Source organism: Cavia porcellus, unplaced genomic scaffold (assembly GCF_034190915.1).
Source record: "Cavia porcellus strain 051 isolate PalLab524CR breed Dunkin Hartley unplaced genomic scaffold, mCavPor4.1 scaffold_28, whole genome shotgun sequence".
Lineage (NCBI taxonomy): Eukaryota > Metazoa > Chordata > Mammalia > Rodentia > Caviidae > Cavia > Cavia porcellus.
This window is the reverse complement of record NW_026947511.1, coordinates 10,802,293-10,814,657: the sequence shown is the minus strand read 5'-3', so window position 1 is coordinate 10,814,657 and position 12,365 is coordinate 10,802,293. Positions and strand designations below refer to the sequence as shown.

Sequence of the window (12,365 nt, the reverse complement as noted above, 5' to 3'; positions counted from 1 at the left end):
TTTTATCGTTATCGGGGATCGAACTCAGGACTGCCTGCTTGCAAGGCAGGCGCTTATGCTGCTGAGCTAAATCTCCAGCCCGCTTCCTTAATTCTTAAGTTTAAAAAATATCCTAATGAAAATATTAACAAAAAATTATTTGTAGTCATTTTCTCCTTCTGAAATTGCTTATGTAGTAAAAACTGACTTAATAAGCTAATGTTTTTTAGAAAAAATGCAATTATATAATGTGTTCTAATGCATTTTCATGTGAGTTTTATAAAATTCATTTATAATTTTGCTATATTCTTAATTTAGGAGAAAAATATTTACTAGTGGTAGGAGAAATGATCTTCAAATCATACCTGTTTCTGAGCTTCTACTTTCTGCTTTCTAGTTGGATCAATTGCATCTACCATCCATTTGATAGTAAAGTATGTTACTGCACCAAATATTGTCAAACGGAAAATTAAACCAACAACTTCATTCCGACTTAAGGGCCGAGAAAAGGCTTCAGCATGTACCATCCTGATTGTTAACCTTAAAAAACAAGAGAAATTATCATTAGGTAATATCTACATTAAAATTGGAATACTGATAAAGTAGCTTGAACTAAGCAAAATAATCCCTAAATATTCAAACATTACTTACCTTTAAAAAAAATGTGTTTTGTTTTAAGGAGAAACAGATTTTTAAACATTAAGTAAGCAAATGCATCTAATTACTAGTAGTGAAATAAGTAAAATTTTTTTGTGCAAGGAATTGAGTTCAGAACCTCTCACTTGCTAGGCAGGTGCTATGCTACTGAGCTATATCTCCAGTCCTAAATAATCCATTTTGAAAACATAGTTTTCAAATCATTCTTTTAGCTTTTAAATAACTATTTCAGACAGTCTGAAAAAATAACATTGACATTAATCCCACTAAAGAAAGGCACCTTAACAATGAGATATTTTACTAATATAATCATTAAGATTTCTTCTACCAAAGTCACATACAAAATAACTTGAGAATGAAATTTAAACTACAAGTTGACTTTTTCTTCGTATCTATTTTACACTAGTATTCTTTTTTATGAGAGGAGGCTAGCAGGAACTGAACTCACAACCTTGTGCTTGCCAGGCAGGCATTTATACCACTGAGCTATATCCCCAGCCTTCATACCTATTTTAAAGTTCAAAGGAATTTAAACATGTTATTATCTCAATTAAAAAGTGATACTAATTTTTGAGCCATCCTATTTTTCCCAACAATCCAGCCAAATACAAAGCAACACTTCCAAAAATTTTGAGCCCCAAGGAAACTACCACAAAAATAAAACGCTCATCCAAGAACAGAGGAAAAAAGGAAAAAAGATGATGTACATGCAGTACATCCCTAAGCAGCTACAACAATCACAGCTAAGGTTATAGTAGGCCTACACTCTACTGTCAAAGGCATTAAGTACACCAAAGAATAAGCTTGTTTTTTACCATATTTTGGAAAACAGGACCTTAGGTTATAATGCCATTAATTTCTTGGAACAAAGCTTTGATGAACATGCTGAATATCTAAGAAAAAAAGGAAACTGAGACAGCAGGATTGAAAGTTCAAGACCAGCCTGATCAACTTAGTAATTTAGTGAAGACTGTGTTAAAATAAATAAATATATAAATAAATAATACAAAAGCTGGCAATACAGCTCATGGCGAAGGTCCTGGATATAATCCCCAGAATGCAATTAAAATAAGATAAAATACATATTGCACTCATGTGAAAAATACATAAGAATTTGTAGACAGCTCAATAACAGCTAAAAATCAGTTACTGTATGGGTTAATATCTATGATCTTTCCAGTTTTAAAATTTTTTTCTCCTCTCATTACCACTAAGTTAAAGATTCTCTTCACCTCCTTCCCCCTAGAATAGCTCCAATCATTTTTAAATTCTTATAGAACTCTTCTCCCTTCAAGAGTATATATTCCTTCCTAATCAAACAACCTCACAGCTTTCCCTTTACAGGATTCCCAAGCATTCAAGACTACGCTAATCTAGCTCCCCAGAGTCACTTTTCAGCACTTTCTCATCATTTCTCAATGGGAACGCTCAACAGGTGGAGTCACAGGCATCTGACAATGCCACACGGATTTTTTTTTTTTCCTTCAGCCTTTGCCTACATGGGCCATTTCCCCTTTTCACCTGAATTAGTCAAATTCTATACAAATTTCAAAACCCAGCTTAATCTGTTCCATGAAGCCTTTCAGATCACGGTAATTCTCTTTAAGTCATTTAATCCTACGAAATATCTTAAGAAATCTCATTTTTAATCATTATTGAATATACCTTATTCATCTATTCATTTTATAATTATCACACACAAAACAAAGACTGTTCAACAATTATGTTCAACAGATAAGGTGCCACTTAAGAAAAACCATCTATTTTAACCAGTCCAACAAAGTGATATCTAAGGATTTGAAAAGACAAAATTCCCTATTTCTCTGTTAGTAGGAAGCATTCGTTTCACAATAATTATGTTATTTAATTTAAACATAACAACTAAATAACAAAGTCCCCATTTTGGCACTCCTGTAATCCTGATAGGAACAGTTTGAGGCCAGTCTAGACCTGGATTACAACATAAGACCCTAAAAAAAAAAAAAAAGGAAAATGGAAAGAAAATTTTGGCCAAAGGATGTTAAATAATGCAATTTATCCCATAAGCACTCACTGAACATCTATACCTACTATGTACCACATGTACAATAGCTAAAACATAATTACATGATGAACCTACTTGTGCAGTTATATTAATTATAAAGAATGCAGTTAGAAGTCATCTAACTAAAATCTCTCTTAGTAATCAAGTGTGCTTTCTTCCAACAGCACTGATGCCAAAAAATGGGTTACAAGACACTACTCACAGAAAGTGAAAATGTGACTTTAGTCTTTATTCCAAGAGTAAATTTAAAAATGTCATTGCAATGTATAATATCATCATGTGGGGCACTACTCGATAGGTGAAAATAAATCAGCAAGATAGTTAATCTGTGAGAAGTGGTGGCATTCCAAAATATCAGTTTCATTTGTTTCAAATTGGAAGTACAGCATTAGTAGACATAAAACTGCCATCTACTGGATGTTCACTAAACTGCATGAATAAGTTAGGGCCCCTACCAAAGCACAAACCAGGGTCATCTGGATAGTTAACCATTTTTAATCCTACAAAAAATATTGACACAAAATTCGTTTGTGTATTTTCCTCTTCTTAACTTTAAGATGCCAGAGATTTATAACTACTAACGTCGCTTTTTTCCCTCCCTGCAGACAGGGTCTCCCTGTAGTTCATGCTGGGTTCAAACTTAGGGTCCCTCTGACTCAGTCTACCTGAGGTCTGGGCTTATGGCAGCTGTATGGCACTAGCCAGGCCCAATGTCACTTCTAAAACAACAGCCCATGATTGAAGCCCAAAATGACTTCAAAATCCTAAAACGAAACTGAAACTTCTTGCTTTGCAGACTAACTTTAAAGGCTATCTACACTATCTGTGAGATGTACACATATCTATCATATCTGTAGCATTGATATATCTGCAATATAAAGTCGTTGCACTTACATTACAGCAGAATATATACAAAAACTGCAGGTGCACATGAGAGGGAATGTATATATTTCAATCTTGTGTTAAACCTAGCTTCCAAAAATGACTATGCATATATATATATATATATAGATAGATATAGTGCTACACATCATTAAATATCACAAAGTACTACTAACTCAGTTATCTGTTAGGCAAACATGAACACCAGATAGCTTCAGTCTAAAGAACTCTGCATCTCGGGGTGGAAAACAGTGAAATATTATTTCATCAAATGAGCTACTTACAAATTAAGAGCTGAGACCACAGCACACATACTGTAGTGTCTCCCAGGTCAATGCAGCGTTTTACAAACTCTCGCTCTAGGTCCCAGGTTAATAGATATCAAGGCCCTAGAAACACTGCCTGTGACAACGAGGGCCTACCAACCTTCACACAGAGGACAAAGTTATTATTAACATCACCATCCTCTGAGAAAGCTGGCCCAGCCATGCAGAAACAACCTCTGCTTTTGCACGAAGAGCTGAACACAGCTTCTGTACAATATCATACCCGGCTTCTTCCGGCCGCCTTTACCTAGGAGCCTGATCGAGGGGTCACCCAGACGACCCCAAGCCTCCACAGTGACCAGGGTGTCCACCGAATTTCCCTTGGAAATGGCACAAGTCTTGGAGTCAGCACCAAGCCAGGGCCCAGGCCAGGCCGGAAGCCAAAGCGAGGGCCAGAACGCCCTTGGAGGTTAATCCTCTCGCCACCGAGAATGCGGGGCGCTGGGGGGCGGCAGTGAGGTGGGGCATGGGAGGAGGGCGTGGTGACCTTTTTGGCTGGGCTCCCCGGGTCGGAGCTGGTCCCTAAGGGAGCTCAGAGGAACCCCGAAAGCGCCTAGCCAGGTCTTGCAGGAACCCGCTACTCACCCCAGCACAGAAACAGCTGCAGCAGGCACCCACAACAGCCTCACACCGGAAGAAAATGCCGGCAGGGACAGAACGCTTCCGGATCAAGAGCCCTCCCCCCGCCCACAACACACATCGCGCAGGCGCAAACCCCGCGGCTGGCGCGGCACAGGCATGATCCGGGCTGGGAAAGTGCCTAGCGAAGCGAAGCCGAGCGAACGTGTTCCTAAGTCTGTTACTTTGTCTGCTACCCGCTGGGCTGAGGCTTTCCGCACAGCCCACGAGTCTACAAGCAACGCACGCTGAAGCTTAGAGTTTAGCTGCTGAATCTCACAGATTGAATTGGGGAAAGTCTCTAAAGACCCTTCCCTCCCTACTGGCCGTGCTCAACCTAAGTGGATGGGGGCGCCAACAGGAGAGTGCAAAGGAATTCTTCGCTGGCGCTGGTTTGATTCTGACTCTTCCTCCAGCACCCCATGCAAATCTTCAGGCTGATTCTGTTTGTACGTTAGCCTAAGCGCAGACGCGCCTGGCCACCCCTCACCATCTGGCTGTCAGTTTCTAGGGTAAGCTCAGCTCCTCCCCCATCTCTGTAAAGGGGAGGACTCTTGAAAATCCTTTAGGGAAGGACTGAGCAGCCCACGCAGGCAGGAACGTAGTCGGTGACCTGGGAACAGGTTTTGCATTTTAATGACTTCAGTTTTTCTTTTACCTCTTCTTTCTAGAATGAGGGATAAGGGCCCAAGAAGTCCCAAGGGAGTACACCTGAAACCCAGCGCCTCTTGAATAAGACGGCCAGGAAGGGATATGATATTAGACTGTCCCCAGATAAAAGAAGCATCAGTTTCTTCATATTGAGGTAAGGAGTCAGAAATAATGAGACGGTGCCCCTCTTTATCTGCTGTCTGGTATAAGGACCTATTCTTTGGTGGCTAAAAAAATTCTGCATCTTGATGGTTGAGTTGTTGGATTAGCAGATTCTACTTTTATTACAATCCCCCTCCACACACTCCGGTACAGAGGATTAAACCGAGGGCCCTCATACAGAGCTTCATTGTCAGCGCTACCCTCCCCTTTTTAAAATTTTAAAATTAAGTCTTGCTAAATTGGGGCTAGAACTTGGGATCCTCCTCCCTCAGCCTCCCAAGTGCTGGGATTACAGGCATGTGCCACGATGCTCAGCTATATGTCTGCATGCCTAACTTTTTAAATTTAATTCAAAGCTAGGTTTAAGAGTGCTAGACCAATTAGAGAGAAAGAATGATTTGACAGGAACAGGAAGATTATTAGACGAGGAAAATGTTCTCACACAACGAAAGAGAAAACCTGTTCACCTAAGCACCTCACCTGCCTTACTCCTATTCACTAGGTCCCGTGACCAGCTGGCCAGTGAGTCTGCGACAGAAGGCCAAAGAGTCTAGAGTCTCCTGGAAGCCAGGAGATGGTGTCCAAACCAAAGGCAAAGACTGGATGGAGTTCCTCCAAGAATGGGATTCATTTGTCCTTCCTCCTTCGCTTTTATACCGTCCAGGTGATGAGCCACCCTAGGATGGGTCTTCTACATCCTAGGTTGTAGAGTTGCTAAAGCTATTTAATTAAGTTTCTAAATGCCTCAAATTGACACAGTCAACTAACCACTACATTTACTGATCCTTAGGCTTTGTCAATATTCAGCTTAACACTGTAATAGATGTTGCTTTTAGTACTACAGTTAAGGTGACATAGATTTTGCTATTAATTGGTTTTTGGGGAGATGCCAGTATCTGGATTGCCTTAGGGTCATGGATCATTAACAGTACTGTGGCCCATTCCTGGAGAACTGAATGCCAGGCTATATATGCTGCAACCTTCCTTCCCAAGTAAACAGAGGTAGTTGAGTCCTGGAATGGAAGTAAAGGCTGAGAGCCACATCAAGAGGACACCACTGAAAACTAGACATTAACTAAGCACGCCTCCATACTAGCAAAAAAGATTTCTACTATAATTAATCCACAAGTTTCAACACAAGAAAACAAGCAAACAAAAAAGGAACATAAGAAGATAAAGCCAGCAAAAGGTTTTCTATCATAGTTTTTCTTTAGATGTCTTTCCAAAACCTCATACATTCATAGGTAGGGCTGGATCTAGGGTGTGTGAATATGGATTAAGGGTGTGTAATAACTAAATTAATCCATTAACTGGTTTAATATAGTCTGGATGTGGATAATCGAAAGTCCCACCCTGGGTGTGGGTATCACTAGTCTATAAGTATATAGCTTGACTGGAATAAAAGAGAAAGAGAGACTCACTTCCTTTTGCTTTCTGCCTGCCACACATGAAACAGTCTCCTCTGCTATGCCCCTGTACTATGCCACCTTGCCTTGGAACCAGCCAACTATGGACTGAAACCTTTGCAAAGTGTGAGCTAAAATAAACTTTTCCACCTTTATCCTGTGGGAGTCAACTGTTTTGTCCTAGCAGTGATGAAGTAACTAAGACATCTCCAAAACCAAACAAGTCCCCAAAGCTGATCCATGAGTTATCAAAGAGGATGAAACTAAAAGCCACATGCTAAAATTATTTGAAATGATATTAGAGGAGATAACAGATCAAAAGGCCATATGGCAAGCTCACAGAAACAAACAGATAATGGGCCAAATAATCAATACATCTACAGAAGACTTTACTAAAAAGCTATCATAGCTAAACAAAATGATGGAAAACATGAGTTACCAGTATAGAAAGCAATTAGAGTTCCCAAAAAAAGATTTTGAATAACAATTTGGCGATTAAAAATACTATCATAACAATGGTCAGCAAAAGCAGGAAATATGAAGAGAGGGGTATCATGCTAGAATATAAGGCTGTTGTCAGTGACCATGTAATAAAAAATACCTTAAAAACAAGAAAACAGGAAAAATAGATCCACTTGCTGTTAGATAATACAAAATAGATTTAAAGTTAGTGAAAAATCAGAAGACAGCACAAATGACACAAAAAACCTGCTTAACTGAAGTAACAGCAAAAGACTTTCCCAAAAAAATCTAACATAAGTGAGGTACATAGAACCCCAAATAACCATGAACAGAAAAAAAACCTCTCCACAAGACACCATAGGCAAAAGCCCAGAAGCTGAGCATTAGAGCATCATCTTAACTAGAAAAATGCAAAAAATCAATTACAAAGGCAAACCCATTCAAATTACAGCAGACTGACTTCTAAACACAAACTTTAGAGGCCAAAAGAACTTGAAGTGTGTTAAGTCCTAAAAGAAAAAAAAATGCAACCCTAGCTAATATATCATGCAAAAATATCTTTTCAAATTGATGTAAAAATAAGATATTTTCATGATGATAAGGAACACCTAAAGAAATTCACGAATACAAAACAAACACTCCAAAAATTCTAGAGGATGTCTTAGAGAAAATGAAGCTAACAATGTCAAAAGGCCTAATGGAATGAGCATACCCAGTAGGGTGAGAAGTTAATTAGGAGGGAAAGACAGGGAATCAACAACATGAAAATAAGACAATGATAGGAGTAAGTCAAACCTATCAGTAATAAGTATCAATGTGAATAGTCTCAATTCTCCAATCAAAAGACACAGACTGGCACAGTCAATCAAGAAAACCCAATGGTATGCTATATGCAAGAAATATATTTAACCCAAAAAGAAATTCGTAGACTAAAAAAATCAAAGTAATATTTCATGCAATAGGAAGCTGAAAAAAATCAAGTGTTGTTATTCTTGGCTATACATAAAGTAGGCTTCAAGTCAAAGCTGATTAAAAGACACAAAGAAGGTGTGTTGGTTATTTTTCTTTCATTGCTGAAACAATATACCTGACCCCCAAAATTAGAGAATGAAAGGTTTACTTAGCTTACAGTTTGTGGAGGTTTTAGACCATACTTAGCTGGCTCCAAGGCAGGGTGGCATGGCCTATGGAAAAAAATTCATGGCAGCTGTGGTAGATACCAAAAGTGACAAAAGTGAAAGGGCAAAGGGAGAAATAAGCCTCTTTCCCTCCCTTATATTGCATGCAAGCTACTTGCCCAGGGCAGGTGTAAGGCTTTGAGGGGACATCCAGACATAAACCGTAACAGAAGGTCATTACATAATGGCTTAAGGGAACAAACCAGCAGGTGATAATAATTACCAAACAGTAATGCACCCAACTTCATAGAACAAGTACTACCGGACATAAAAGATCTGGTAAACTCAAACGCAGTTATAGTGTTTACCCACCTATCATAAGTAGATCAGCCAGACTTTTTTAAGTCTACAAAGAAAATGTCAGAGCTGAACAAAACCTTCAAACAAATGGATTTAACATGTATCTACAGAATGACCCACCTGACAACTACACAGTACACATTCTGTACAACAGCAGTATATGAAACTTTTTCCAAATAGACCACACACTAGCAAATAAAACAAATGTAAATAAATGTAAAAGAATAGAAATTATACCATGCATATTGTCAGATAATAACACAATGAAACTAGAAATCAATGGCAAAATAAAATATAGAAATTATGCAAATGCATGGAAATTAAACCATGTGTGCTTAAATAAACTATGTACCACATAAAAGTCAGGGAAGAAATAAGACAGTTTCCAGAACTAAATAATACCAGTACAAGCCATCAGAGTATATGGGATACAATGAAAGTAGTTCTAAGAGGAAAGTTTATAGCTGTACTCACAAAAACAGAGCATGCCCAAACAAATAACCCAATGATGTAACTCAAAACCCTAGAAAAAATGAGAACAATGCAAATTCAAATTTAGTAAATGAAAGGAAATTTTAAAGATCAGAACAAAATCAAGTAAGTCGAGACTAATGAATCAATACAAATAAACAATGAATCAAAGAGTTGGTTCTTCAAAAGAACAAACAAAATAGACAAACTCCTAGCCAATCTAACACCAAAAAAAAAAAAGAAGAGAAGAAAAAAACACCCAAATCAATACAATTAGAAATGAAAAAGTTGAAATTACAAAAGACACAGCCAACACTAAAGGATTAATGACAACTACTTCACAAATCTATACACCAGTAAACTAGAAAATTCAGAAGGGTTCCTTAATACTTATGAATTACCAAACTGAACCAAAAAGATTTAAAAGCCCTGAAAAATCCAGTAATAGGAATTTAAAAACAAAAACAAAAACCTACCAACTAAGAAAAGGCCAGGTCCGGACGGATTGTGTTGATTTATACAAAACTTCAAAGCATATCTAACACCATACTCATCAAACTCTTCAATGAAATTGAAAGGGATGAATCACTCCCCAAGTAATTCCTGGAAGCTAGCATTACCTCAATTCCAAAAGATCTGATCAAAAAAGAGAATTACAGACTGTCTTAGTTACTTTTTTCTCAGTGCTGAGACAAAATACCCAACACCCAAAATTAAGGAAAAGAAGGTTTATTTAGCTCACAGTTGGTGGAAATTTCAGTCCCTAACTAGCTGGCTCCAAGATAGGGTGGCGTGGGACGGGGGCAACACTTTGAGTTGACAAAAGACAGCAAAACAACAGGAGCAGAAAAGTGGGGAAGAGAAAGCCTCTTTTCCTCCTTTATGTTGTAAGCAGGCTATGCCCCTGGGTGGGGGTTTAGCAGTCACAGCATCTTGCGCCCTCTTGCAGGATGTTTACAAAGTAAAGATCCTGGCTCCCTGCTGGGTAACTTAGTTAAATTTCTAAACTTTCCAAGTTGACACAACATATCAGCCATAACACAGATCAATCTCTTTAATGGATATAAATGCAAAAATCCTCAACAAGATATGGCTGTTACGAATTAAATGTAGATGTTCCCCCAAAGCCTGATGTGCTCAGAGGTTACACTTTTGAGAAGTGACTGCAGCAGCCAGTCATGGTGGTGTACACCTGTAATCCTGGCACTTGAGAGGCTGAGGCAGATGGATTGACATGAGTTCAAGCACAGTCTGGGCTACATAGTAAGTTTAAGGCACCCTGAACTGCACAACAAAACCCTGTCTCAAAGAGAGAGAGACAGGCAGACAGAGGTTGAAAGAGAGAGAAGTGATTGGATCCTGGGCATGTGATACTAGGTACTGGATTAATCTATTGATTGGTTTGTCATAGTTTTGGGTATATATGATGAATTTATTACAGAGGGAAGACCTGTACTCTATGTGGGTGGTGTCAGCCAAGAGCCTTGTACCCTAGATGGAATAATATCTTCTGTCATGTCCCTTTGCCATGCTGCCCTACCTTGGAAGCTGATGATGAACTGAAATCTCTACAAACTATGAAATAAAATAAACCTTTCCTTCAGCTTATGAATGTTGGGTATTTGTTCCAACAACTAGACTGTAACTAGGACAGATTTTGGTACCAGAGAAGTGGGGTCATTACTGTGATGCTACCTGACAATGTAATTCAGAAACATTTGGAACTGGGCTTGTGGGAAGAGTTGAAAAAGTTTAGAGATACTGGCTGTAGAAATAATCCTTAAATTGCTGTGAGCTGAACTTGAGATTCTGGTCAGAGCTCAGAAGACCAGATCATTGGGAGTAACGCAGCTGATAAAGTCAAGGTTTGGGAGGTTTCTGTTGGTAAGGACACTGTTAACAGGTGAATTGCAGGCTATGTTTTTGGCTCTGACCAAAAATATGTCTGCATTTTACTCATGTCCAGGAGCATATCTGGAGGCTGAGTTTAAGGGTGGTGGACTAATTAATGTGGCAGAATAAATTTCAAGGCAGTCTAATGTGGAGATGGTAGCATGGCTACTACTAGGAACTTTTATTCAGCTGTACTTAGAAAATCAAGAGCTGGAGGCCCAGAAGAATGATTTAAAAAGTTTTGAGTTTGACTAGAAAGGAAGCTGCAGTAGTTACAACTTGCAAAAATGGAACAGAGGGGAACTTGGTTGCCGGAAAGATTAGCATTAAAAAAACCAAATATTTTTGAACAGGACAATAGAAAAGATGGCATCACAAGAACCAGCAGGACTTTAACTGTATTCCCTCAAAATTGCAAAGACAGTTTTGAAAGAGAAAAAGTTTGGAGAAGAGATCCCCATGGCATCATGTTTCATTGCCTAGGAGCTTTTTTTTTTCCCCCCTGAGGATTGGATTTATAGTGCTCAACAACCCTAAAACCAAGAGAGAAAGAAGTCTGGGTACTGCTCTAGCTGGCAGCAGACCTTGGTGCAGATTTTTAGGTGCATGTGAAATGTAAGAGTTGTAGGGTCAGGAAGGCATTCCCCAAAATTTCCCAAGAAGGCCTGGGAGGGCAAGCAGCATGCCCCTGAGAGCGCAGTGTGTGAGGCTTCAGTGGAAACCTGAGAGAGTTGGAAAAGCCAAAAAAGTGAAATGCCTGAGGAAAGTTGCAAAGAATGAGCAAGCATGTCAAGGGAAAAGCAGTAAGAACTGACCCACTGACAGTGCCATGAGGCAGGGCCACCTGTGCCCTTGAGAGTTCACATCTTGCCACAGGTTTCACTTAATGCTTGACATAGAACTCTAGTATTTAATGGTTGCCATGATGGATTTGGATCTTGCTTTGGTCACATTTCCCCTGTCCCTCTATTTGTACCTTTTCGAATGGGAAAGTTTATCTTATGCCACTGAGTTTTCAAAGTGTTTAACTTTCTTTTCATTTTTACAAGGGATCACATCTCAGAATTTGCCTTAACTCTCAGGGGAGAATTTGGACTTACATTTTTCAGCAATGTAGAAACTGTTCAGACTTTGGCAACCCTTAGAGATGGACTAAATGTCATTTGCATAAAGGGATGTGCATGAATCTTTTGGGAGCTAAGGGCAGTTAGTTGTGTTTTATATCTAAATGTCTCTCCAAAGTCTGATGTATTCCTAGGTAGGCTTTTGGAAGGTGATCATGGATGTGATAGTGAATTAGTCTTTTGATTGATTTAACGTCATTTTGAGTGTGTAT

The 12,365-nt window shown here is 38.9% G+C and overlaps 1 protein-coding gene and 1 long non-coding RNA gene across 4 annotated transcripts in view; one reads left to right on the top strand and one right to left on the bottom strand.

The window, feature by feature from the left end:
- Positions 1-4,606, bottom strand: part of Atad1 (ATPase family AAA domain containing 1) — a 52,585-nt gene extending 47,979 nt beyond the window's left edge. The window contains exons 1-2 of one of the 3 annotated variants that reach the window (XM_003473954.5): positions 4,474-4,606; positions 345-519 (exon numbers count right to left, since the gene is read on the bottom strand). In XM_003473954.5, the coding sequence (XP_003474002.1) occupies positions 345-506 (162 nt within the window). In that variant the 5' untranslated portion in view covers positions 507-519; positions 4,474-4,606. The other 2 variants (XM_013156673.3, XM_005005289.4) reach the window with 2 other exon arrangements.
- A 14-nt stretch (positions 4,607-4,620) lies between these two features.
- LOC101788122 (uncharacterized) lies at positions 4,621-10,744 on the top strand. The gene is made up of 3 exons (XR_216361.4): positions 4,621-5,018; positions 5,178-5,311; positions 5,822-10,744. It is a non-coding gene; the product is annotated as an uncharacterized LOC101788122 (long non-coding RNA).
- Positions 10,745-12,365: the final 1,621 nt, after the last annotated feature.